Genomic DNA, 23889 nt, shown 5'->3' with positions numbered 1-23889 from the left:
GAAATTTTGAAAAAACGTTTTATTTCAGACCTAGATTGTGATGTTTAGTGGTTTGGGTCAGCATATTTGTAAGTAAATGAGATTCAGATTAGGTGTTATAAAATCCCACATGAATGTTAATTTATATTGTATAGTTCACATGTTAAATCTTTTGTTTTAGTATTAACATATCCAGCTTGATATGATAATTACCATTTTATAGAATGAATAGATACATTATCATCGAAAGCCGTTTGTACCTACCCAGCTCTCTAATCCTGTGACTGATGGGATTGTCACTTTTTCTGCGCAGCGCTGAGTTTCTTAGTGTGCGTTGGGGCCGTGCGCTTCGCCGTGGCTTTACTTGGCTGACAAATGTGCCTGTGTTGTACTGAGCCGACTTTAATAACTTCAATTCTGGCAGCTCTCATCGGTATTTAAGAACTTCATCATATTGAAACCGCTTTTAATTAATGAAAGGAGAAAGGCTGTAAGGCAGTTTTCACGTGCTGACAGATTTGTACGCTTCCTAATGTTTTGACACCCTTTGATGTTCTTTCTTATGTATCTCTTAGGTCACATTGCGGGGGGTATTCTGGTGTTTTAGCTCAAAACTTCAGAGCTGTGGTCATTGCAAGAGGAGCCAGGGGAAAATGAAATTCAAGTTTATACATCTTTTTATATTCCTAGGCTTACAGAATACAGCTGTAGAGGAAGGAGTTAATTCCTACTACTCGGTAGATAATAGTTGCAGAGAATAAACATGTGTTGAGACGGGCTTCGTCTCACCCAACTTTACATGACCACCGTGTAGACGTGTCTATCTAAGCTAATTGTCTGGGCGCTATTTACGGTCAGTGAAGAGGAATAGGCACTTAGCGTGCCGCGTTTCAGCTGACCTATTTTAGCCATCTATCTTAGAGGGAGACGAATCACACCACAGAAGTACCAGCTTCTCTCCATTGACTCTCAAAAGGACCTAGAGTGACAAACTCCAGCGTAGATGTCTGCACTGTAGATGTCTTAAGTTAAATGACATGAACCCCTCCTGCTGGGTTTAACATAAAAAGAACATATGGGCTTGATATGAAGGCAGGGGCTCGAGCTCTGAAATACTCGTTTATAGCACACTGGAATAAAAAAAAAGTCACAGCTGCTTTGCAAACTGAGCATTTATAATTGCATTGCCAAGTTTAGACTATATATTCGCCTTTATTAGCAGAGTTGCGCTCCAGCCCGATGTTTGATCTGAAAAGCTCTGGGAACAGAGATGCTCGGTGATAAAAGTCTGCAAGTTCCATTTTTAGGGAGTTTCAGGATTGTCGTAGTCGTGCAGCAACCCTCCTGAGAGCACAACTGCTCTTGGCAATTTTATGCATTATTTGTGTTTTCTGATAGTGCGAGCCGGACCTGTGATCGGGACGGTGCGTATTTGATGTGAACGTTAATGCCCTTGAAATGGGATGCTAATTTTGGTGCTCATATAGCTATGAGACGGAGGGCTCGTCCCTTTAGCGTTAGAAAAGCCATTAAAGTGTTAAAATCCTCGTGCTAACCCAGGACTGTGTCTCCTGAACTAAATGTGCACTGCAAGATGAATTCCAGTAAAGCTGTGCCTACCACAAGAGAGACAAGGACTGAAGCAGCCTGTGTGTATCGCTGTAGGATTTTATGGATTTGCAGCCGGGAATTTCCTGACATCTTTGTCAAATGAACATCCCAGCCATAAACTCATATTATGTAATTATTTTAATAAGAATTTTTTTATTTTTTTAAATGATGCTTAACAGCGTATTCGGTAGAGCTGGCGTCACTTGTAAGAGCCTGGAGAAGTTAACCTACAGCGCGTTCCCAGCCGTACGGTACGTCTTCCTTGGCGTACGAGAGCCTTCCCATGGCTGGGGGCCTCACGGAACCGCCCTGTTTGCTGACCCCTCGAGACCAGCCTTTGAGCCGGGTAGCCGGCCGCATGGCCGAGTGAGCCGGCTGCATTGTGGTGGCTTGAAAGCAGTCCCACTCCTTGCTGCAGGTTTGGCATGGCATCCTATCCGTTCGTTTCCTGAGGGCCGCGGGTTTTGCACCAGCATGTTGGAGGCAGGTTTAATGTCTAAAGGCTGAAGGAGAAAATCAGCCCGCGCTAGGAAGCACTTGACGCTTGGCCGGTGGAGGATGAAGAAAACAGCGTTAGTATAAAGTGGATTTGGGATATAAATTTTTGGACGCGACAATTCCAGTTGCGCTATTTTATCGTATTTCTCAAAACACCCTTCACTGAGGATGTCTGCAGGTTCCGTTTGAATTTCATCGGGTGGTTGCCGTAGCTGTGCGCTGACGGTGGGTGAAACTTTTGGCAGAAGGAAAAATCTCTTCTGCTGTTCGTCATCAGTTCTGAGTGATTTGTGTCTGTTGGGCTTGATTTTGCTGGGGCAGAAGCTATGTCTTAAGGCTTGTACAATTTCACCTTTTTTTTTCCCTCCTGACTTTTTGAAATTATTTAAATAATCGAATGCAATTTTACATAGAAATACATTCTTGAATCTGTTGAAATCTGATATACGCTATTGCAATGAATGTACTATTTAAACGGGTATCTGTGAAATTATGTGTATTTAAATATATATGACACACCAATATTTGTGGTTTTTATATATATAATATATACTTTAAAAATACATATTTAAATATATCTGGAGTCAAATATTAAAATGAAATTGTCAGTCACTTGCAAAGTTGTACACGCTTAATACAGAACTTGCGTTAAACCTACATGTAACCTAGGCCATGCGATGTGATTTTACAACAGGGCTTGAGTTTGAACTTTGGTGTCGTGCTCCAAGTGCTAAGTTTACAATACCTTTTTGTTACGCATTGGGTATTTCTGTGCGCAAAAGGGCTATGTTGTGCTTATGTGAAATGGCAGCTAGTGCTCAGCAGGTTTTTAAGGAGCAAAGAGCCGCAAGTCTGAAGGATACAGACGTTGAGTGTCTTGGTAGGGTCATCTGGAGCGCGCTACGGTGACTTGAAGCGTGCTCTGGCTGGCAGGAGTCCCGTATCCTTGCAGCTCCCAGGGCCTTCTCTTGACATAAATGGCATCTCCCTGAGCGTGTTCACTTACCCAAACCTGACCTCGCTGTTCTGCGATGGCCGTGGTACCCAACTGGACAGAAATCATTTAATATAACGGACTATTGTTATGGTGCTCTGTGGTGCCATCTAATGGAAAGAAAGCACTGTCATTCCTCCTCGTCAAAAATGAAAGATGTCCACCTGTCACTCGCCAGGCTAAACGTTGTAGGTGAATATGTGTTAAAAGAAATTCCATGAGCATCTTACAAATCGAGACATGGATATTAATAAATTATGTACAAAAGTACCCATTGCTTTTCTTAATTTCTTTCTTAATTTTCTCAAATTCTTTCCCTCATACAGGCTCTTGATGGAAATGTGTATGATCACCTTAAGGATTATTTAATGGCATTCAGCAGGACTGAACTAGAGACATGTCAAGCTGTACAAAACACATTCCAGTTTTTACTGGAGACTTCCAGCAGGGTAAGTTTTTACTGAGTGATCCTTTGTAACTGAATTCTTACAGCATATGTAACTTCCCAGGCTTAAGATTTGCTTCCAAAATAATGACAGAACTGAATGGTTATTATTTTGGTTACTCTTGAGTGATATTAAGTTCAAAGAAACAAGACAGTTTTCCTGGGGAGGATTTTTCCTATTGCCACCCAGATTGCATTCTCTTGAGTGCATTTACACGGCGCAAGATCTTTAGAGAACAGCGACCAAGAGCTGTTCAGTTATACTCACTCTGCGAGTTTGGAAGGAAAAATTGCAGCTGAGAGTTCTGCACTGTGTCATCTGGAACTGCATTAGTCATCCATCACAGTAAAGCCCTGTGAAACTGTTTGGATCATTTCTTAATAATTGACTGTCAACTTAAAAACCAAAATATTATGGTGTTTTCCCCCTTGAATTAAGAATGGCAAAAGCAGAAAACAGATTAGAGGCTTCTCAGAGACATGAGTTGTTTGCTTTGTCGAGCAGCCAGAATCAGAAATATGTGATTGCTTCCAGGATAATTTTGATACTTAAATAATTCATCTGCTGGGCTAAAAAAAAAAAAAAAAAAAATTGCCATTGAGCTTAAATGGACTGCTTTGGTGCAGTCATAATATTCCTTTATGCATATGCCTTAACCACCCACACAGAAACAGAAACATTTATGCAGGGACTTATGTAGAAACAACATATTTCACGTGTTCCTTATTTACCTGCAAGCATGCTAACTCACACCTTATTAGATATAAAGTGATGGATTAAAAACTGGCTTCACGCCACCTTGTCTTTGAATTTACTTGGCAGCAGCTGTAAAGGTAATGAAAATACCATTTTATCTTCTGTTGGAAGAGGACTTTCAGTAATTTACCTTGGTGTGTGTCGTTCAGGTTGGCTTAAAACATCTTCCCCCAAAATGCTGATTTTGAATCTTTTAATTAAATATGCTTACATAGAATGTCTACATATTCATAATTAATTTCTCAATATTAGATCCAATGCTTTGTAATCAGAATATTTGGAATGTTGCCTGCCAGGGACTTCCATCTATCTAAACTCTCCTTTCCAAAGAACTCATTTGTGTCGGAATACCTTCGTCGTCTCTTCGTGTGAGCTGAGCTCACGACAGCTCGTGTTGGCAAGCCTCTGTGTGGCCAGAAGCCTGCAGGTCTGGCTTATTTTACACAGTAACTGTGTCATGCTGTACGTTTCAGAAAAATAGTCCTGTTTCTGCTTTACTAAGTTAGTGCAATGCCTGGAGACCGAAGAAAAATGTAAATACAGCTGTCAGGTCTGAACAGGATTTTTACAACTGGTTCACAGCTCGTTGGCACCAATTTTTTTCTATCCTCGCGGTTCAAGAATGCAGAGAAGAGAAATTTGTATTACATCACTACTGAAAATGTGTGTCTTGCTCTGAAATACTAAACGCAATCAGTGGATCGTTACACAGACATGGGCTTTGCTCATCCTTTCTCTTTGAACTTTCAGCTTTTCCTGTAGGTCCACATTGCAGGAATCAGCTCAAAAAGGAGAGGTGAATCCGGAGTAGAAACTCTATAGCAAAAGCTATACATGTGTTTCAAAAGTAGCTTGAGTGTTAAGCATGTAACAAATTTGTTAGCAATTTAGTAATTTGGAGTAAAACCCAGCCTGCCATCAAAGCAAAGTTTTAAAATATTTATTGGGTTGTTTTAATTCTTCACCTTTCTTTGTTAGTTTTAAGTACAAGATCAAGTACAAGATCAAGATTTAAGTACAAGATCACAAGCTTGCCAAGCTGCCTTTAGAAGAGACACTTTAGCTCATCGGTAGAAATGCTTTCATTTTTCCATCTGAGCTGTATTTCTGTTTACAGGATGGAATTAAATGATACTTGCTTTAGAACGAGACGAGTTGCTTCCCAGAAGTGCCTGCTTACCTCTGGAACGTCGGCGAGCCAGAGGTGGCTGCTTCGGCTGGGCAGGGCTGTGTCCTGTTCCGCCGCTTAGGAGATTGTCAGTCACCTAACCCTAATGTAGATTGAAGGAAACATCTCAAAACCAAGTTTTTTTGTCTGAAGTGAAGGTTTTTCATCAGTTTATCGTAGCATCGTTTGTTGCAGCTTTGGAGGTTTTCTTACTGCTAGGTTGGGGTGACCCATGTCATTCCTCAGGCGTGTCCAGGAAATACTACCCTCTGCCACGGAGCAGATGAAAATGCAACTTAACTGCCTTTTCATTCGAAGAGTCTTATTCAAGATGTGTGCTGCTTGCACTTCTCTTTTGGAAAAAATCTGATTTTCTTTGGAATATTTTCTGAAATTCCATTTGCTGTTTTGAAATAACATTTCTGTGATGTTTCTGGTAAGAAGCTTCACCAACCTAGGGGAAATAATTTCATTTATGCATGCCTCTGACTATGCCTTCTTTCTGCATATGGTATATATTTAACATTTGGTTTCAAGTCTATTTTAACAAGCCAATTGACGTTGACTTCATACAGAAACTGCGTGAGAACATTGACTTATTTTCTGAATAACAAGATACCTATTTGGAAAAGTTGCTGCTTAGTCCTGAGAATACTGTGTTGCTTACGAGTCTTTTTATTGTCTTTTTAACAATTGACAAATGTATTGTGCAAAATGTTCCAGGGGATTAATTTTCTGGACTTGCATACTCTCCAAAGCCGCACATTGTGCTAAGAGTTGTTCTCATTCATAACTCAGTATTGTTGCTTTGAGGGAAGATTTCTTATGAGTGCTCCTGTAAAGATGGGTTTTCTTCTTTGAAGAGCTGAGTTGCTTTTGTTAGAGGTCTTCAGCGAAAGCTTATTGCATTAAAATAACTGTAGAGGTTTTCCTGTCCTCAGTGTCCTCAGTAACTACACTTTGGGTTTTCTAATTGCAGTTGGGTTAAAACAGTTTCCATCTATTTGACATGGCACGGAGTTGTCTGCTACGGCCAGTGTTCACATGTATCTAAAGGACTATGTGAAGGCTGGAGCTGTTTAATGTGAATGACCTCGATGCCATGGTCCGTGCTGAGCATCGTCTGAAGCCGCAGATGATTCCTCCTTCAATATTTTCCAAATTTCTATTTATGGGAATTCCTACTATGGACTCCCTGTATCCCTTCTCTGTATGTTTTCCACACATCTGAATGTGTTTACGTTCAACTGCTCAAATTGGTGCAGTAATTATGTACTTTACTGTTTTAAATGAGTGCATTATTGGCCCTGGAGGACTATTTACTTTCTTTAACTGAAGATTAATTTTTTACAGTTCAGTATTTCGGTAACACGAGCATCAACATTTTGATGCATTAGAGAACATGTATTTACCATTGTACATACAGTGTAATCAGAGTTCTCAGTCATATACAATGCTGCTGCTATTTCTGGGTAAATACCATCTTTATTATACACTTCTGTAGATTTAAACCCTCGGCTTGGTAATAGGTTTTTATAATTCCATGCTGCTATTTATTCATTTTCATCAATTGAAGCAGTGAATACTCTCTAGAGTTCTTCAACCAGCGATACTATTTTTTCATGTTGCAATCACTGAGTTTTTCTTTATAACTATGTGTAAATTGTGCCCTAAGAGATTTGTTTAGGGATACGTGTCATGCTATCTGAAATGTATCATTAAACAAATTTAGTAGCTGAAGCAGTTTTGGTTTAGCGAAATGCAAGCTATGAGAGTTTTCTCTGAAAGCTATTTAATATAAAGAGATGAATTTTGCAACTGATTTTGTATGTGTTATGCCAAACAATCTTTTTAGCTCCTGCAACTAATAATTTGTGTAAAAATAAGACTTTTCAGCTTAGGAAGGAACTGTGTACAAGAAATTATCCGCAAGAGGAGAGAAAAATATTTTTATATACTTGATAATTGGCTTTTTCCCCCCCATTTTGCCTTTGTGGGATTTTTCGTAGGTGAATGGCAGATATTTTTTAGCTCTATCTTGTCTAGTGTGTGTCCTTCTGAATGCCTGTGGGTAGTACTGCCCAGAACCAGCTCCTGTATTTCCTTTTGTTGCATTCAAGGTTCTGTCTCTGTTTGAAAGAGTGTGCTAATTTTACTGTAGCATGTTTTTAAGTTTACAGAATTAAGTTTAGTTTTTGTTTTTAAATTAAGTTTACAGCCCTAAGTGGCATTTGTTTTTTTTCTCAGGTGGTGCGGGATTACAATCTACAGCTGTTTTTACAGGAGAACTCGGTCTTTCACAAACCGCAGCCTTTCCAGTTCCAACCAAGTGACAGTGACACTGTAAGAACCCTGCTGAATTCCTTGATTTATTTGTTCTTGCTCTATTTTTACGAATGTTGTTATAAATGGGTAAGAGAATAGTGCTCACTGGTATCCTGGTCTGCTTTAACCCCGTACTATATTTTTGGAAAAGAACGGGAAAGTGCCCTGATTCCACCAGCTCTGCTTGCAATAGGTAGGTAATCGTAACAAAAGCATCAAACAGGCTCAGCGTCATCCACAGAAGAGCAGAATATTTTTGCTTCCAGATTGTGACTAGCAGGTCCTGTGTTCCTCTGCTCTCAGCGTAGTTCTTACTATGATTTGTTAGCTTTTCGTCGTGCTTCTGGGATTCTCATAATACTCGCTATTAGTGGGCTACAACATGTGTGATGCTGTGCCAAATAAAACGTCCATATAGCTCTAAATTACTTAATGCATATTTATAAATACATGTAAGAAGTTACTGATTTAGAAAGAATACTGTTAAAACATTGCATTCCAAAATAGTCTCGGAAAATATTCTTTTGGTGCATACGTTGCTTGCAAAGCAATCATTAATGACATTAAAATTGAGTAAAGCATAGTGTGTAAATACATTTCCAAACAGCGCTTTACTAAAGTGGATTGTTGCTGTCCCACTGACATTACTAATGTTATTTTAAGAAATAACAGTTTAAAATAAGTCTAGATCTTTAGAAAAGTTAACCTCGTGCAGCTTTTTATTACTTGATTTCATTAGTAAACTAACTTGGACAGAAATAGCTTGATCTCCGGTTCAGGTGATTAAATTCAAGAACCCTGTTAATAGATACGCAAGAGTGATTTTTCCAGACATACCAACATCTGTATCACAGTTTTCCTTTGTCTTTCCATTTAACAAACTGTGATTTTGATTTTCCTTCCAGCTCCTTTGTATAGAGTCAGTTCTTTCCTTACAGTTTGAGGTTGTTTTTAATACAGTGAGCGGAACCTGCCTAACTGTCTTTGCCTTGCCTTTCTAACCTTTGCTGCTGTGTGTTTTCATCCTTCTGCCATCTCTGCATCTAGAGTTTTAATGCAGTTCAGCTGGTGGATATTGAGCCCTCACCTGTCAGTGCTATGAGAATGACTATAGCAGAGGTATCTGGTAGTATTTACATCGGCCTTTGGCGTTTGTGTCGTTAGCGGTCGCATGTGGCTCGGGGTGCTGAATTTACACTCACGCAGAGGTGGCAACAGAATGCATAACATATATATATATATAAAAGAAAAAATATAACTAAAAAATATATTAAAAATATATATTGAAAAAAAAGCTTTTCCCACAATGAGATTTGTTAGAGAAGGAAAAAGCAATTTATCTGTGTTATTTGTGGGAATCAGCGTCACACTTATCTTTTGCACTTGCACAGCATTTGTAATTGATGCTCTAATCTTTTGGGGGCATGAATTAAAATTTCACATCTCAACATGGTGATGTGTGTAATTGGTTACTTCTCTAACGTGAATGGGGAAGCTTGTACAACAACTGGAGGCTATTAGTATGCACTGATGGAATGCAGTCCTGTTACTAATTTAATTTTGTTCTTTTTCCAGAGGGCTATCCCCATGTAAAATAGAACTGTAATTCACTCTTATTAAACCCTTCAACATTAAAAACGACATGATTCTTTGATGCAGCACTTCGGTGGTCTGACACTGTACACATGCGCTGCTTGTACCGCTTAACTTCAGGAGCTTTTTAGAAGGCAGTGAACCTTTGCTGGGGGTTCATGGGGTCGTTCATGGCTAGACTGTCTCAGCACCTCAGGTGCTGTGACTTCTTCATTTGGCTAACCCACCTGGGCTGTAGAATTCCTGCCTGTCTTCATTGCAGTGCATGTTTTTGAGCTTCTAGCTGCTTGTGCCGTAACCAGTTTTCACAAAAATAAATAAATTACGAAGACTCTTTATGATACATGTAATTATGCTCAGCTGACAGGGTCCTACCTGGGCAGTTGCCATTTAGACACCGTATTTAATCAATAAATGCAAGAGAATGAGGGCGTTTGCTCAGGCTTTTGAATTTGGCAGAAACTCTATGTTTTCTAATTAATTGAACAACGTTTACTTGAGGAACGACCATCGAGCATTCTTTTGCCACACATCGAGCATTCTTTTGCCACACACTCTCTTTGTAGATGATCTGCAATTGGCTTTTAGTTTTTGTGGGTTATGCATGATAATTTTCACACTGAAGACTAACACAAAGCGATATAAGTAGAGTGATTAATACCTATAATCAAATGTTTAATATTAACCTTTTCCAAGAACAAATTATGGCCTCTCTTCAAACTAAATACCTGATCCACTGTGACTGGGGTCTAAGTTTGGAGCATTTAAGTATTACAGGAATGAAATGTTGAGTATTGTAGGTAAGAAGAATGTTATAAACACGTGGATGTGGAACCCACCTACATGGGAAACTCTGAATGCTTTTGTAAATTCTAGTTTTACATGGTCCATCTCAAAATTTTGTTTTATGAGGGGACAGCTGTTGCCAGAGTAACACAGAATGGATTGCCGTGCAGTCCTTGAGTCAAATACAAAGCCCACAGCTTAATTTACTTTCAAAATACTCTCAACGTGCACAGTCAGCGCCTCCAAAAAAGATGATTCGTAAAAAAGGTAGGTATGCAATGGTTTTCCACCATGCCAGCATTTTCAGCATTTTTGTTTCCCCACCGTCCCGCTAGAAATGTAGACTCTTGAGTGTCCACAAGGAGAAACCCACTACAAAATATTTTGCAGCTATTTTCCATTATCTGAAAAAAATGGTTTGAGCCTAACTTTATACATTTGTTCATCTTACTAAAATATTTAGATTGTTTCAATGTCTCAGGTAATTTTGACTGACAGAAATTCATTTTTGAAAAAGAATTTTTTTTAATTTTTTTTTTTTTACTAAACTATTTTATAGTATTTATCTACATTTTCCCTTAAGGAAATGGTTTGTTTTAAAAGTATTCAGTAAAAAAATCATTGCTAAATTCCCCACCAGCTTTCATCCTTTTGATAAAGGGATTCTCAGAATGGCCTGGGCCTTCACGAACAGCAAGACGGAAAAAATAAAAGGGTCTTTTGAAACACCTTTAGCCCCACAAGAAAAACCAGTCAGCACAGGCTGACCTTACCCGGAGGCTGCTGCTATATTCAACGTAGTGACAGTTTAATCCTCAAACATCCTCCCACAAGGCAAGTGATAAGTATTAAGTCCACAGAAATCTGCTGTGTTGGAAGCGTCCCCATGCCTCGCAGATAAGCCCTAGCCATCAGCACGGGGCAAAATCCAAAGGAAACGAGCCAGCTTTTCTGTTTCCTGCTTGGCAAAGATTCCTTTCCTTGAACCGCGTGTTATCATGTGAGAAAATGAGCCGGACGACAAAAATCATGTCCGTAGCGCGGGAGGATAATGCAACAAAAAGCTGACGCTACGCTTTTGAGGTCTTTTTCCTGTTTTTTAGCTGCGTGTTGCTTGTGGCTGTAGTTTCCCCGGTACGTTACTGATGCCGTCGTTTTCATTGAGCACGCAAATAAAAAATGCAGCCGAATCTGCTTTGTATGACAGCTTCTTGACGTGAAAAAAAAAAATATATATTTTCTCACTGTAATTTGCAGAAGAACAACATCTGGGTAAGATCGGTGGAGAGTTCTACAGTTTCACCCCTCGTTACTTGGATGGGAGTACAAGTGTTAGGGGTCGATTGTGAGAAGAAGGATGAATTTCACTTCCCTATCATATGCAGAATAATATCTTGAATTTCTGAGCCATATATATCAGTTGTATAAGCTAGACTTACAAAAGTACATCATCCTTGCTTTTGGCAAGGCCTCTTTTCTCATCTCTGAAAGTGTTCGGGGGGTTGAAAGTGGATCGAATTTACCTTATAAATGAGAATCAGGACTCAGTCGAGGGCTCTACTTCATCAGACTCCACTTTTAGCAGGTTTTAGCAGAGCCGGAGTTATTTACACATTTCAGCATTTACTGTTGAATTCCTTTAAATATTTAAAATATATTTAAAACTTATTTAGTATTAAATATGTTTAAATATTTTAAAATTCCTTTGTTTTCTAAATAATTTTCTATTCTACTTTTATATATATTGAATATAAATATTTGATGTTTGATCTAAATATTTAAATCCAGAAAAGTTCATGAAATACAAACTGCTAGTAGAAAATAATCCCTCATGTAAGAAAGACCAAACTAACAAGTCCAGAGAATGCACTACTTTTTCTGTATTTAGGGTAGTCTGTGCTTTAATACCAGAACGGAATAAAGATGTTGTTTTTAAGTAGAACTTTTTTGAAGCTAAATACACCCCAAAAAGTTATGATTGAATTTATCAGTGTAGAAAGTATTAGGAATAATTGCTGAGGAGAAATACAGACGCTCAGGTAAAGAAATGTTCAGCGGATGCAACTGGGAGTCTGGCAAAGCTGTACATTCCCTGTGTAACTGGATGCGTCTTGTGCATGGCTGACGTGACTAAAACCAATTTTACTTAATTCCCCCCACCCCAGTCGTGGTTAAAATAAAAGTCTGAGATGTAATACTCATATTTGAGGTTGATGTTGAAAGGGTAGTTTGAAGAAAAGGGAAAGTTCACACCCTAGAGTTATTGGCTCTCTTGGGTTGAATTTTAACATCGTTTCTGATTTACTTTAAATATAATGAGCTGAAATTGGCTCACTACCTAATTAATTTTAGTTTAATTTAGAGAGCATGCTGGTAGCATTCTTTTTGTTTTTTTACAGTCAGGAAACACTGTTTAAGCAAAGCTCTGAATAATTTCTCACAGTGAGACTAGAGAGCGGAAGTAATACTTGAAAGAAGAGGTCGCTTAAAGAAATAGCATTGAAAATATCTGTGAACTCAATTTCTCTGTGTCAAAGTCGATTCAGAAGGTACTCTTGCTTTCCTTTGGTTACCTAATGAGAGCAATTTTTCTATATTTCTAGTTATATAGGATGCACAACAGATTTTTGGAAAAGTTGGATGTGAATGCAGCTGCTGGGATAGCTGAGGCAAATGAGGATAATTATAAGGGTGAGAATGGAAATATACTAACGAAAAAATACTCCACGCTAATGTCAAAATTCATTTCAGTGAGAAGATTAAAAACTTAAAAATAAGATTAAAATTAAAAAAAATTTGTGGCTTTTAATCTCTGCTATGTAATGAAAGTGCTTAATGCAAAAACATCAGGCACTAGGAACAACAAAGCTGTATTAATCGCTGACGTCTAACAAAACCCAGTACTTTTAAGATTCAAACCTTTGGGGGAAAAAAAAGAAAATCAAAACACAAGACTAGAGATGGGAAAAAACAGAGCTACAACCTTTACAGTAACCCTGTCATAACATGTTTGGCATCAGCTGCTGCAACAATCTGTGTGCATAATATGTTTGAGAGGAGTTTTCTAGCTAATGGTCAATGATGCCCCAATATAATTACTGAACCAGAAATAAAAATAAACAACCCCCTAAAGACCAACTGGATAAATTATTTCATACATATGGCTGTACAACCGTTCCTTTCATGGGTACTTTTAATAAGGAGAGTTTTAGTTACACCTGATGTGAGACAATAGCTTCAGTATTTGTTGGGATTTAAATATTTTGCTATAGAAAATGTCTTTAGTAACAAACATGCAGTCATGGAGGGACTATTTTTTATCCCAGATGACGTCAGAAAGTCCCAGGATCCCCTTTCTCTGTTCAGATATCCCAGAACCATCTTTCTTGTGATGAGTTTAAATGTAATTATTTCTTTATTCCCTTCCTGATAGGATGTTCCTTGTCCTTCTGCAGCCCCCAGCGCTCACCACTGTGAGATGTTAATTTATTAAACTAAAAAGCAGAATATGATTATCTAAAGCAGCAATAGTAGGTTGATTTGTTTTTAGCTTTATCATAACCTATGTACAGAGGTTTGCATAACCTATTAATAGTGGATGTAGGTCCTTTTTTATTCTTCTGAGTGGAAAAAAACCCACCCTGTATGCGAGTAATCTTTAGTTTTAAAGATAGGGCAGTGTCCTGTTTGTAACATTGAAAATTTGCTGAAATGCAAGTCCATCCTAGTTCACTCATGGCTAAACTAAAATTAAACTGGTTCTGCAATAATAGGCAAAAATGAGCGCCCAACTTGACTCACGCTTTTCTTGTAACTGCTGTGTTTGGCTCCGAGTTGTGTGAAAAATGTCATGCATATCCCTTCCTCCTCCCCAGAAGTGTTGATCAGAAGGTTGAGCTTGCTTTTTAGCATTGGCATGGTAACCTCTTATCCTCACCTCTTCAAAAGAAACCGCTATGAGTTTTAGATGTGTTTTGTGTTGGTGATTTGCATGCAGTAAATGTTTACTCCTTTTTTCCTTTGTGGAAGTGAACTTTTTTTAGTCTTCAGCTACAAAAACAAGGAACTTTTAGGCTCAAGAGCCAACTTTTTTACTCTTAAAACTGTACATGTGCCATCTGCATCCAGATATAACTGCATAAATAAAAGAATGCAAGCTGTGTGTTTGTCCCTGTCGTCAGGCGGTTCTGCACCTGCAACAGCATTTCAGGCAAAAATGGGGAAGCGACACGTGTCTCCAGACTAAATGCATTTGTAATTTAAGAAACAGAGTTGCTAGCCTCGAAGCTCTTTAGCTGGTTGGAGTCATCTAGTACTTGCTGTTGGTTTACTGATTGAATTTTTAGCACTAAACACTGCTTTCATTGTAATCCAAGCCCTGAGAGAACAGCAGAATGTCCATCTATGTTTATCTCAGGTTTTTTGGCTCTTCTTTCATTCCTTGGCCATGGTTAAGTGGTTTTGGTTTCCCTCTTTTTTGGAAGAGGTTAAACTGAGTCATTGGACACCTTGCCACCACCAGGTTCCAGTCCTGAAAACACTTAACCAAGAGCTTAATTTAGTAAATTGGGTTAGGACCAAACACTTCAGTTCCCCCACCTTCTTCCTTACACTTTTGATTTTTATGTCTATAGCAGATAAATCTCCTTTCTTCATACCTATTTAAATGGCAGCGGGTTTTTTATTTCTTCCTTGATATACTCCTCTGGCCTGTCTTTACCTGAGGATACAGACTCCTCAAGTCATCGTTGAAGTCCTCCTGAAGCATATACTCTTCAATGCCAGGCAGCCTGCTACTGCTCCTTGGCTTACAAGTTCCTGCACAGCCTTCTTAAGTGCCAGCAGCTTGGTCTTTTCCAGGTCAGGTGAAGTCCCTCCCTGCCATACCCGCTCCATGTATCAGGAAGCGATTCAGGTCCTGATGGCTTTGAAACCTTTCTCCTTGCACTGTCTTCTCGGCCAAGTATTCAGACTGTGCATTTCCACCGCTTTCTTGTGCAGCTGTGGAGTCCCTATTTTCAACTTCTTCCCCAGGAGACTAAATTTTACCTCTAGATCTTGTCTCCTGCTTTTGCCTATATTTTTGGTGTCCAAACGGACCACAGCACAGGTTTGGCCCCAGCTCTTTTCATTACCCCATTTTTACGTTGTTTATTCTTAGACCTTTAAGCAAGGGTGAGGTCCCCTTGGATACAATACTGCTTTATGAATAACTAATATAACCACTCTGATCCAATAACAATTCATTTCTCTTTTAGTATGCCCTTAGGAGTAGCCATGAAGTTTGCATTCATTTTTCTGGTCAAGTGCTTTTGATAAATAGATTAAAAGCCAAAAACACACTTGGGATAATGCAGAAGGTTATCAAGTGACTGAAAAGAAGTCTGTATTCTTTCTTAATGCAAATGAAATTATGAGTAGGAGCAAGGCCAATGGGAACGTTGAAAATTCGTTACGAGATGTTCTGTAGGGGAGAGGCAGTGTCAAACGGTGCTGCTCAGATTTGTAGCCGTTAAGACTCAGCTGGAAGGTGTGGAAGAAGCTGTACATAAATGCTTACTCCAGTAAGCTGGGAAAAAACCTGAGGTCAAATGTTATCTTAAGGATTGGATGTGCCTAAATAAATCCATGTGTTTGTCTTTATGTTTTGCAATGACCTAGTGGAGTAGCTTAACATAGGTAATTAAAGAGGTCAAACAGTAATGAAGAAAAATGATTGTATAAAGCCACCTCAATAAAAGCAGGCAAAAGCCAACAATATTTAAACAGGGTATGGGTGAAGAGAGCTGCAGCTACCTGTTCTTTGCTTGGTAGGCAGCTTTGCCTTCCAACCTGTTCATGCCAGAGCTAGCCGTGTGCTTATAACTTATCTCCTTGTCTTCTCGGCTGCTCTACGTCTTGTCTAACAATTCCTTTTACTTTGAAAATGCCATTAACACGGGCTCTGTGGCTCTGTCCCACTCCAGTAGGTGACCTTCATGGAAATGTTTGTTTCTGGCTTTGAGCTGAGGTATCTTGACATCTTATACTAGACTGTAAAAGCCTCTTGGGGTGGGTTTTTTTGGTCAATGTGAGCAACACAGGGATGCTACCTCCCTTCTGCCCCTCTTCTGATGTTTATTAAGGCATTCTGCAGGGACAAGTTGAAGCACTGCAAGCTTCTTGACTGAGTTACAGCTGCTTGAAATAGAGGCAGAAAGTGGCCCAGGAGTCACCTGAAGCATTAGATATATTTCAGAGCCCTGTGGTGGGAGTGTGTGTGTTCACGTGTGTCTGTAGGGGTTGTCTTCCTTTCTCTCGCTTGCCTCTACTGTTGGAAATCTTCTCCTTCAGAAGCCCTTGAATCCGCAACCTCCAGCTCCCTGGTAATAAGAGGATGCGTAAGAATAAAGGCCAGATTCAATTTTGATGAAAAGGAGCTTAGCTGAACAAAATAACAAGCTGAACCAATTTTTGCTTCATTTTCCATTAAATCCTCTGATAGGGTGTTAGCATAAGTGCGTATCATTGCCTCTCCCATGAGGGCAGTGTAATCTAGAGGCGTAAAAATCTTGCTTTCAAAATCACTTTGCTTTGCTTCCCAATATCTCTTGATTTTACTCCAATCTATACCAAATGCTGCTATTAACATTGTCTTCCTTCCTTGACACAAATAGTACCACTTTGCCTGCTAAAATACCTGATAACACCATCTCTTCTTCTGCATCAGCTGGAGGCTTCTCACCTAGCCTGAAAGTAATTCCTTGTCTTCCTGCTCTCTTACCCTTTTCCTGCTGGCTAACCTTGAACTTCTCCTACCTAAACGACTTTTGCATACTTGCAGAATCTCCTCTAGTTTCAAACTACACCCGATGAAGATAAATCCTGTCTTTTGAACCATAGAGAGTGAGAAATTCATGAAACTGTAATTTCTTTCACACGTGCATACACAACCTCTGTTTGTTTTGAACAGCGCTGAGCATACTGTCTCTTACTGAGTGATAACTTATAGGGGGATCTTTTTTGGTTCATCTCAAAGGTTGTACAAGATTATATCAGCCCGAGGAGGTCTTGAGATAAAAAGGAATGTGGAGTGGCTCTGGGCTGCAGTGACTCTCTCGGTAGGCAGATGTGTCAGCAAGTCATGCAGGAAAAGGAGTGGTTCTTGAGAATCCCCTTTGGAGCACTGATTAACTTAAATTGGGGAAACCACTGCAATATACGTTGTAAGAATCTGTTTTGTTATGCCAGGAGCACACCCTGGTAAGGTGGGGTGAATATAATGTCTTCTAACAGCTGATTTTACTGATGGGAAGAGTATGAGACTGGCTCAGAAAAAGAAATCGTAGAATTACAGGCTGGTTGATGTTGGAAGGAACCTCTGGAGGTCATCTGGTCCAGAGCCAGTTGTCCAGGATTGTGCCCAGATAGCTTTTTACTATCTCCAAGGATGGAGATTCCACAACCTCCCTGGGCAACCTGTGCTAGTGCTCCATCACCCTCACAGCGAAAAAGTGTTTCCTGATGTTCAGAGGGAACCTCCTGTGCTGCTGGTCCTGTCACTGGGCACCCCTGAGAAGAGCCTGGCTCTGTCCTCTTTGCACCTTCCCTTCACGTATTTATACACATTGATACGATCCCCCCGAGCCTTCTCTTCTTCAGGCTGAACAGTCCCAGCTCTCAGCCTCTCTTCATAGGAGGGATGCTCCAGCCTCTTCATCGTCTTCATGGCCCCTGGATGCTCTAGCCTCTTCATCATCTTCATGCCTGGTTGGAGACTCTCCATTCTTAAGTTACCCTTACGCAGAATAGGTGCAGTAAATGTGTACAGATACCCACAGATATAGAAGGAATATCAGGTAACCTGCTTTAGTGAAAACTGAGAGACTGATTTGCATCCTAAACACTGAGGTATATATGTAAATGCACAGAGTAGTTGCTGTGGCAATAGTGAAAATTATGGAAAGGTTGGGAATGATTTCAGTAATTAAATGCTGGGAAGTCTGTCTTCAGAGTTTCAAATGAGTTCTGTTCAATTTGAAGACAATAGAAAACTACTTTTTCTTCCCTTAGTTGGCATTTCTTGAGCGGGAGAAATTACTTCTTTGCTTACTGACAATAAAAGCAGGCATAAGATGAAACAATATAAAAAAAATCAGATTTGAAATTTGAGTTACTGTTTTGCAGACAAAATTTTTTTGGACAGAAATGGCTGTGCTGTTGTAAAATATTTGATGGCATTATGTACATTTGAACGTCTTTCATGGCAGTAGAACCGTGTCTGGTATTCAGTGTCCCTCTGACTTTCATGCGACAGCAAGTTGTGACTTCTTTTGAACTTCGATTTGCTTTCGTAGTTGGCTTTCCACAGCATGGTACCATCACAAAGTTTTGGTTTTGTTGAATCTTTCTTGTTTTCTATGAAACAAGATCCCAGGCTGATAAATGTAATACCAAGTTATCCTATAACTAAATATCTTCACATCTACAGAGGTAGCCCTGGGTCTGTGTCGTGACTCATTCTCTTGTTTTCTGTCCCAGAGTCGACAGCTGGAATCGGAAACCGGAACAACTGAAGAGCACAGCCTCAACAAGGAGGCTCGGAAATGGGCTACCCGGGTAGCCCGCGAGCACAAAAACATCATCCACAGTCAACGGGTAGGTTAGGAAAACTTTCATGTACAGATTTTATTTCTTGCAGCTCCCCACTGCATGAAAGAGGAGCTGCTTCAAGGGCCCAGGAATTATTTTTGTCCTTTGTCTCTGTGGCCATTTTCCTCTTCTCCTTTCTTGGCATGGTACACGCAAACTTCCAGGTTAGCAGCTCCTCAAACTTTTTGGTTTGTCAGTACGTTTTGTTACTCCCATGTAAATCTGAAGTTACAGCTTCTACTTTACTGCAAATAACTTACAGACCTACCTCTGTCCTGCACGACATCCTTCTGTTGAAACTGAAGTTTCAGGGATCCTCTTATCTCTACTGTATCATGTATGTATTACCCGTAGAAAAAAATGTATTCATTTGGATTTCAAAAGACTTTTCGACACTAGGAAGATCCACAAGTCATGTGCACTTAAATCTGCTGTGAAGACACAAAATTCAGTGTGTATTGATAAATTCATCTCTACGTATGTGGCTCAACATAGAAGAACCTAGGGCTGCGTTTGGACATCCTAATGGGCTTCAGGTAGCTGTATTTCAGAATGCAGCTGAGACCACCTAGGATTGAGAATGAAGTCAGCCTGTAGAAATGCATGTGTTGGGTCACCGAGTTCCTTAAACATCTATGGCAAGGTTCTGATGCTCTTGTTTGGAGGAAGTGTTGAGACCCAAGGTAACTTCTTGTGCTAACTTCTGCATAAAAACATCTGTTTCACGTGCTCAATTCGAGCCTAACTTGCACAGACTACCTTAAATTCAGTTAAAGAGGATGTGTCTATACTACAATATCAGTAATATTGTATAATATTGTACAAGGTTCAGCCCAGGAAGTGGGGACCTGGCTTCTAGTTCTGCTTTAGTCTTTAGAGCTTTGAGCCGTTCCTCAAACTACCGAGGGGAACGAAGCAAGAAGCAAGACCGAAGCAGGTGTTTACCATCCTACCTGTCTTCGCTGAGCGTGGGTCACTCTATAGCAAAAAACAGGAGTTGTAGCATCAGGCAGAGGGTGTTAACAGAGTCTGTAACCAAAATATGATAGGAAGAACTCTCCGCAGAGGAAGGAGGGAGCACCCTGGGCTGGTCCTAGCACCTGATGCTCCTTCTGCTCTTTCTCCAAAGACTATTTAATGCAAAATGCATAAACAGTCACTGAACCAGTCACAGGTTTGCAGGTAACTGGTGATAGTTTGTGCGGGCACATGCATTAGGTATTTTTCGTTTGGATCTGTACAGTCAACATAGGTGTACGTGAAGCTAAGGAACTCCAGTGTGTCTTCTGCAACTTTGCAAATTCTCCTCTGCACGCAATGTTCCTGTAAATGCAGCAAACCTGTCGGCTTCCCCTACAGCAGGGCTGCCGTTAGCACCTTCTCATTCCATGTTTAAGATGTTCTTTTTCAACCTGACATAAACATGGACGAACATACCCATTTAAAATATGCAAATATCAACATACAGATGAGTTGATTCATACCACAATATCACGTTTTCATGAAGTTGTTGACAGATTCCCCTAAGTGGAGTTTCCATGTGAAATACTGTGCTTTTAAATGGTGTTTTGCCTTGGTCATTGTCTTTTTTCCTGGAATGAGCTACCGTCAGTCAACCCAGCATCAACAATAACAATAATTTCCTTGACTTGTCATAAATATTTATCATGTAAATGGCTTTTACTGCATTTTACTACTACAAATAGCATTTACTACATCTGTGGTCTGTTTTCTTATTTCTGACAGACACTTGAAGAGCTAGAATGCCATGGGACTGTGATGTCTGAGCAAACCCGGGCAGAACTAGAGCAGAAAATAGATGAAGCCAGAGAGAGTATTCGCAAGGCTGAGGTAAGAATGAAATTATTTTGGCATGTTCAGCTTCTTAACACAGAAGGATTTATGTTACAGCTGTCTAATTTGGTTTGTGGAAATGTAAGCTTTTAGCATCAAAAATCAGGGAATTTTAGGATGTCATTTTTTTCCTTGATTTCATACTTCTCAAATCACTGAATCAACTTAATGAAAGGCTCAAGATTAGATCATCTCATGATGAAGAGTGATTAAGCTTGCTGCGTTTTCCACTATTGTGCAAAGGTCAAGAATCTCTATACATAGGGGCTTTGTCTTAAATAGAGAAAAAAACAATCTCAAGTTTACTAGTGCCCTTCTGCTTGAAGGAACTAATACCAGAAAATGGTAATCCAGTCTCTATCTTCACACTTTTTGGCGTATAGAAGGAACTGCCACATGCTGATGTGCCTTCTGTTCTAGTATTTTTTGATATACTTATTAGTTTGTAACGTTGATGGGAAAATACTTGAAGTAATCTTTGTATCTCTTTTTACTTTTACTCGGAGGTACTTTTGAAAAGGTTATGGAGGTTTATGAGACCGTTTTTCTGGGTTAAGAAAGACTCATGGGAAGATAAACTAGCTTCTTCATACTCGACTGCCAGTGTTGGGTTGGTAAAACGGTTTTCATGGCCAGTGATTCAAAAAACCTATTGCAAGCAACAGGAACTAATCTATTAGTTTTCAACTGAGTGGGTTGCTTAATTAAAACTGTAGAGCAAACGTAATTATTTCAGTTAAGTGCTTCTCATACCACTAGATATTCAGAGTACCTGATGTAATTAGGAATGTGATTTACAGTTCAAGAGGTTAGAAAATACAGAGTAAAATTATTCCTCCTACTGGTGTGATAAATGTTAGCCTCTCTTTAAAGCAAATCCAGAATATGCTCTCTTAACAGAGTGTTTTAAAACGCAGCCTCTTATTTTGACTATTTCAGACTATACTCCAAAGTATTTAAATGTAGTTAATGATTAAATATGCAAGGACAGAGAGCATGAGAATGAAAGATGAAAGCAGCAGCAGAAAGAAATAAAATCAGGATATGAAGTAGCAGAGGAGAAGGTTCTCGCACAAAAATAGCATAAAAGGTACAAATGAAATCAGTCTAGAAGTTAAGTGTTTGCAAGTCTTAAGAATGCATAGTTAACAGAACCCAAAAAATCGGTGGAAACTGAGCAAAGACATAATATGTTTCCTTGGGGGAGGTGGAGAAAAATTGACAGGAGTGGGTTTTATTTGTTAAATTCTGGAAAGTTAAGAACTTTGGAAGTAAGTGCTGCAGTAGTAATGGCGAGGAAGGATCTCCGCAGTAGATATTGGGCCGTGGTCCTGTATGAATGATACTCGGAGCAGAAAGGCAGGGATAACGCGCCAGTTACTCTCTATGCAGAAGCAGCAAGGAGGAAATTTAGGAGCTCATGAGGACTTTTGCCCAGCAGAAGGTTGGCTTTTCTGAATTATTAAAAGGGCTTGAGACAAGATTGCAGGTTTCCTTGGCCACAGACACCGAATATAACTGAGGATAGAATGAAAGTGCCAAAAAGTGGAATGCTTATATTAAAAAAAAAAAAAAAACAAAAAAGTGATGTGAGATCAGAAACAAATCCTGTAGTGTGCTGTAGAAGGCAGCGGTCTTTTCCAAAAGCAGAGGGAGGGATAGAGCTCCGCTGGAAAACACGCTGGGTAAGAAGCGCATGGCTGGGAAAGCGATTCATAGAAGCAATGAAGCGGGGGGAGGAAATAGCGTGCAATTCTCTGATCTGATGAGGAGCAAATGCGGAATCGTATTTGCGCATCCTTATAAACACCGAACAGTACTCCAAAGAGGTAGAGAGCAGGAATAATTTTCTCTGAGAGGTGTGTTTTGTGGTATTTGGTAGAAAGCTGATACAAATAACGTATTTCCATGGTTTTCCAGTGCTAGCCCTGTGCTGTAGTTAAACCATCCCTTACCTTTCTAATACCTTTCTTTTTGGGCTTCTCACTACAAGAAGGACATTGAGGTGCTGGAGCGAGTCCAGAGAAGGGCAGCGGCGCTGGTGAGGGGTCTGGAGCACAAGTCTGATGAGGAGCGGCTGAGGGAACTGGGGGTGTTCAGTCTGGAGAAGAGGAGGCTGAGGGGAGCCCTCATCGCTCTCTACAGCTACCTGAAAGGGGGTTGTGGTGAGGTGGGGGTTGGTCTCTTCTCCCAAGTAACCAGTGACAGGACAAGAGGAAATGGCTTCAAGTTGCGCCAGGGGAGGTTTAGGTTGGATATTAGGAAAAATTTCTTCACTGAGAGGGTGGTCAGGCATTGGAACAGGCTGCCCAGGGAGGTGGTGGAGTCGCCATCTCTGGAAGTGTTCAAAAAACATGTGGATGTGGCACTTCAGGACATGGTTTAGGGGACACGGTGGAGCTGGATTAATGGTTGGACTTGATGATCTTAAAGGTCTTTTCCAACCATAATGATTCTGTGATTCTTTAACACGTGTTCTGTTTTGCAACAGAATGTGGTGAAAATGCCAAATACTTGAGTCTAAGAAGACTCAGTGACTGGGTGATTTTTACTTTCTTTCTCTTTTGATACAAGTTTTCTACTGTGTATTTCAAAGACATGAGGTTGTCTCTGAGTTTTCAAATGGTAGTAGGTGTGTAAAGCACTTTGTGACTTCTGTGTATTGCCACATAAGTTTTTTATAGTACAGATATTTTTTAAGAGAAGCTACTAAGTGAATTCAGTAAGCTTTTGTACTTTCACTTAAGGACGGCCTTTTCTTTTAACTTCAACTCTTATTGTCCCCACTCCTCTAAGTGGCACTATTAAGTAATTTTAGGTCCATTAATTAGATAAGAGATTTTTGCACGCATACAATTCATAGAAGAATAAACTATGTAAGCTTTGAGTAAAAATGTTTTCTTCTGTAATGCAATTATAATTCTTTTCAGTATGTGAAAACCAAACAGCATTCCTGCATATTTAAGCGCAACCGATTAAGTTGGAATTACGGATGGTTGGGTAAGGGAATGGTATCTGAGCAAAAAGTTAGTCACATATTTAGGCTGCAGGAGAGCCATGGAACTGCCCTTTCCTCGTCCCGCTGCACTGCGGTTGGGTCGAGGAGCTGCAGCTGGTAAGTAAAGCAAAGCAAAGAAACACATCGTTTAGCTCAGTGCTTCAAAGAGGTCCTTCTCAGCATAGCGCGTGGGGAATGAAGAGTGTCTGGAGGGTTGGCAGGAGTCAACGGTCAGTTATTGGAAGGGCCT

The 23889-nt window shown here is 39.9% G+C and overlaps 1 protein-coding gene across 1 annotated transcript in view; it reads left to right on the top strand.

Annotated features, from left to right (window-relative positions):
• Positions 1 to 23889, top strand: part of FCHSD2 (FCH and double SH3 domains 2) — a gene marked incomplete at both ends in the record, with an annotated part of 167780 nt that overhangs the window by 120975 nt on the left and 22916 nt on the right. The window contains 4 exons of the mRNA XM_082012210.1: positions 3409 to 3531; positions 7700 to 7795; positions 18677 to 18793; positions 20534 to 20638. Coding sequence (XP_081868336.1) covers positions 3409 to 3531; positions 7700 to 7795; positions 18677 to 18793; positions 20534 to 20638 — 441 coding nt within the window. The remainder of the gene's footprint in view (positions 1 to 3408; positions 3532 to 7699; positions 7796 to 18676; positions 18794 to 20533; positions 20639 to 23889) is intronic.

This window comes from Phaethon aethereus (genome assembly GCF_964289735.1).
Source record: "Phaethon aethereus genome assembly, chromosome: 1".
In the NCBI taxonomy this organism is placed as follows: Eukaryota; Metazoa; Chordata; class Aves; order Phaethontiformes; family Phaethontidae; genus Phaethon; species Phaethon aethereus.
The sequence above is the reverse complement of the archived record's forward strand: the minus strand, read 5'-3'. Positions and strand labels throughout refer to the sequence as shown.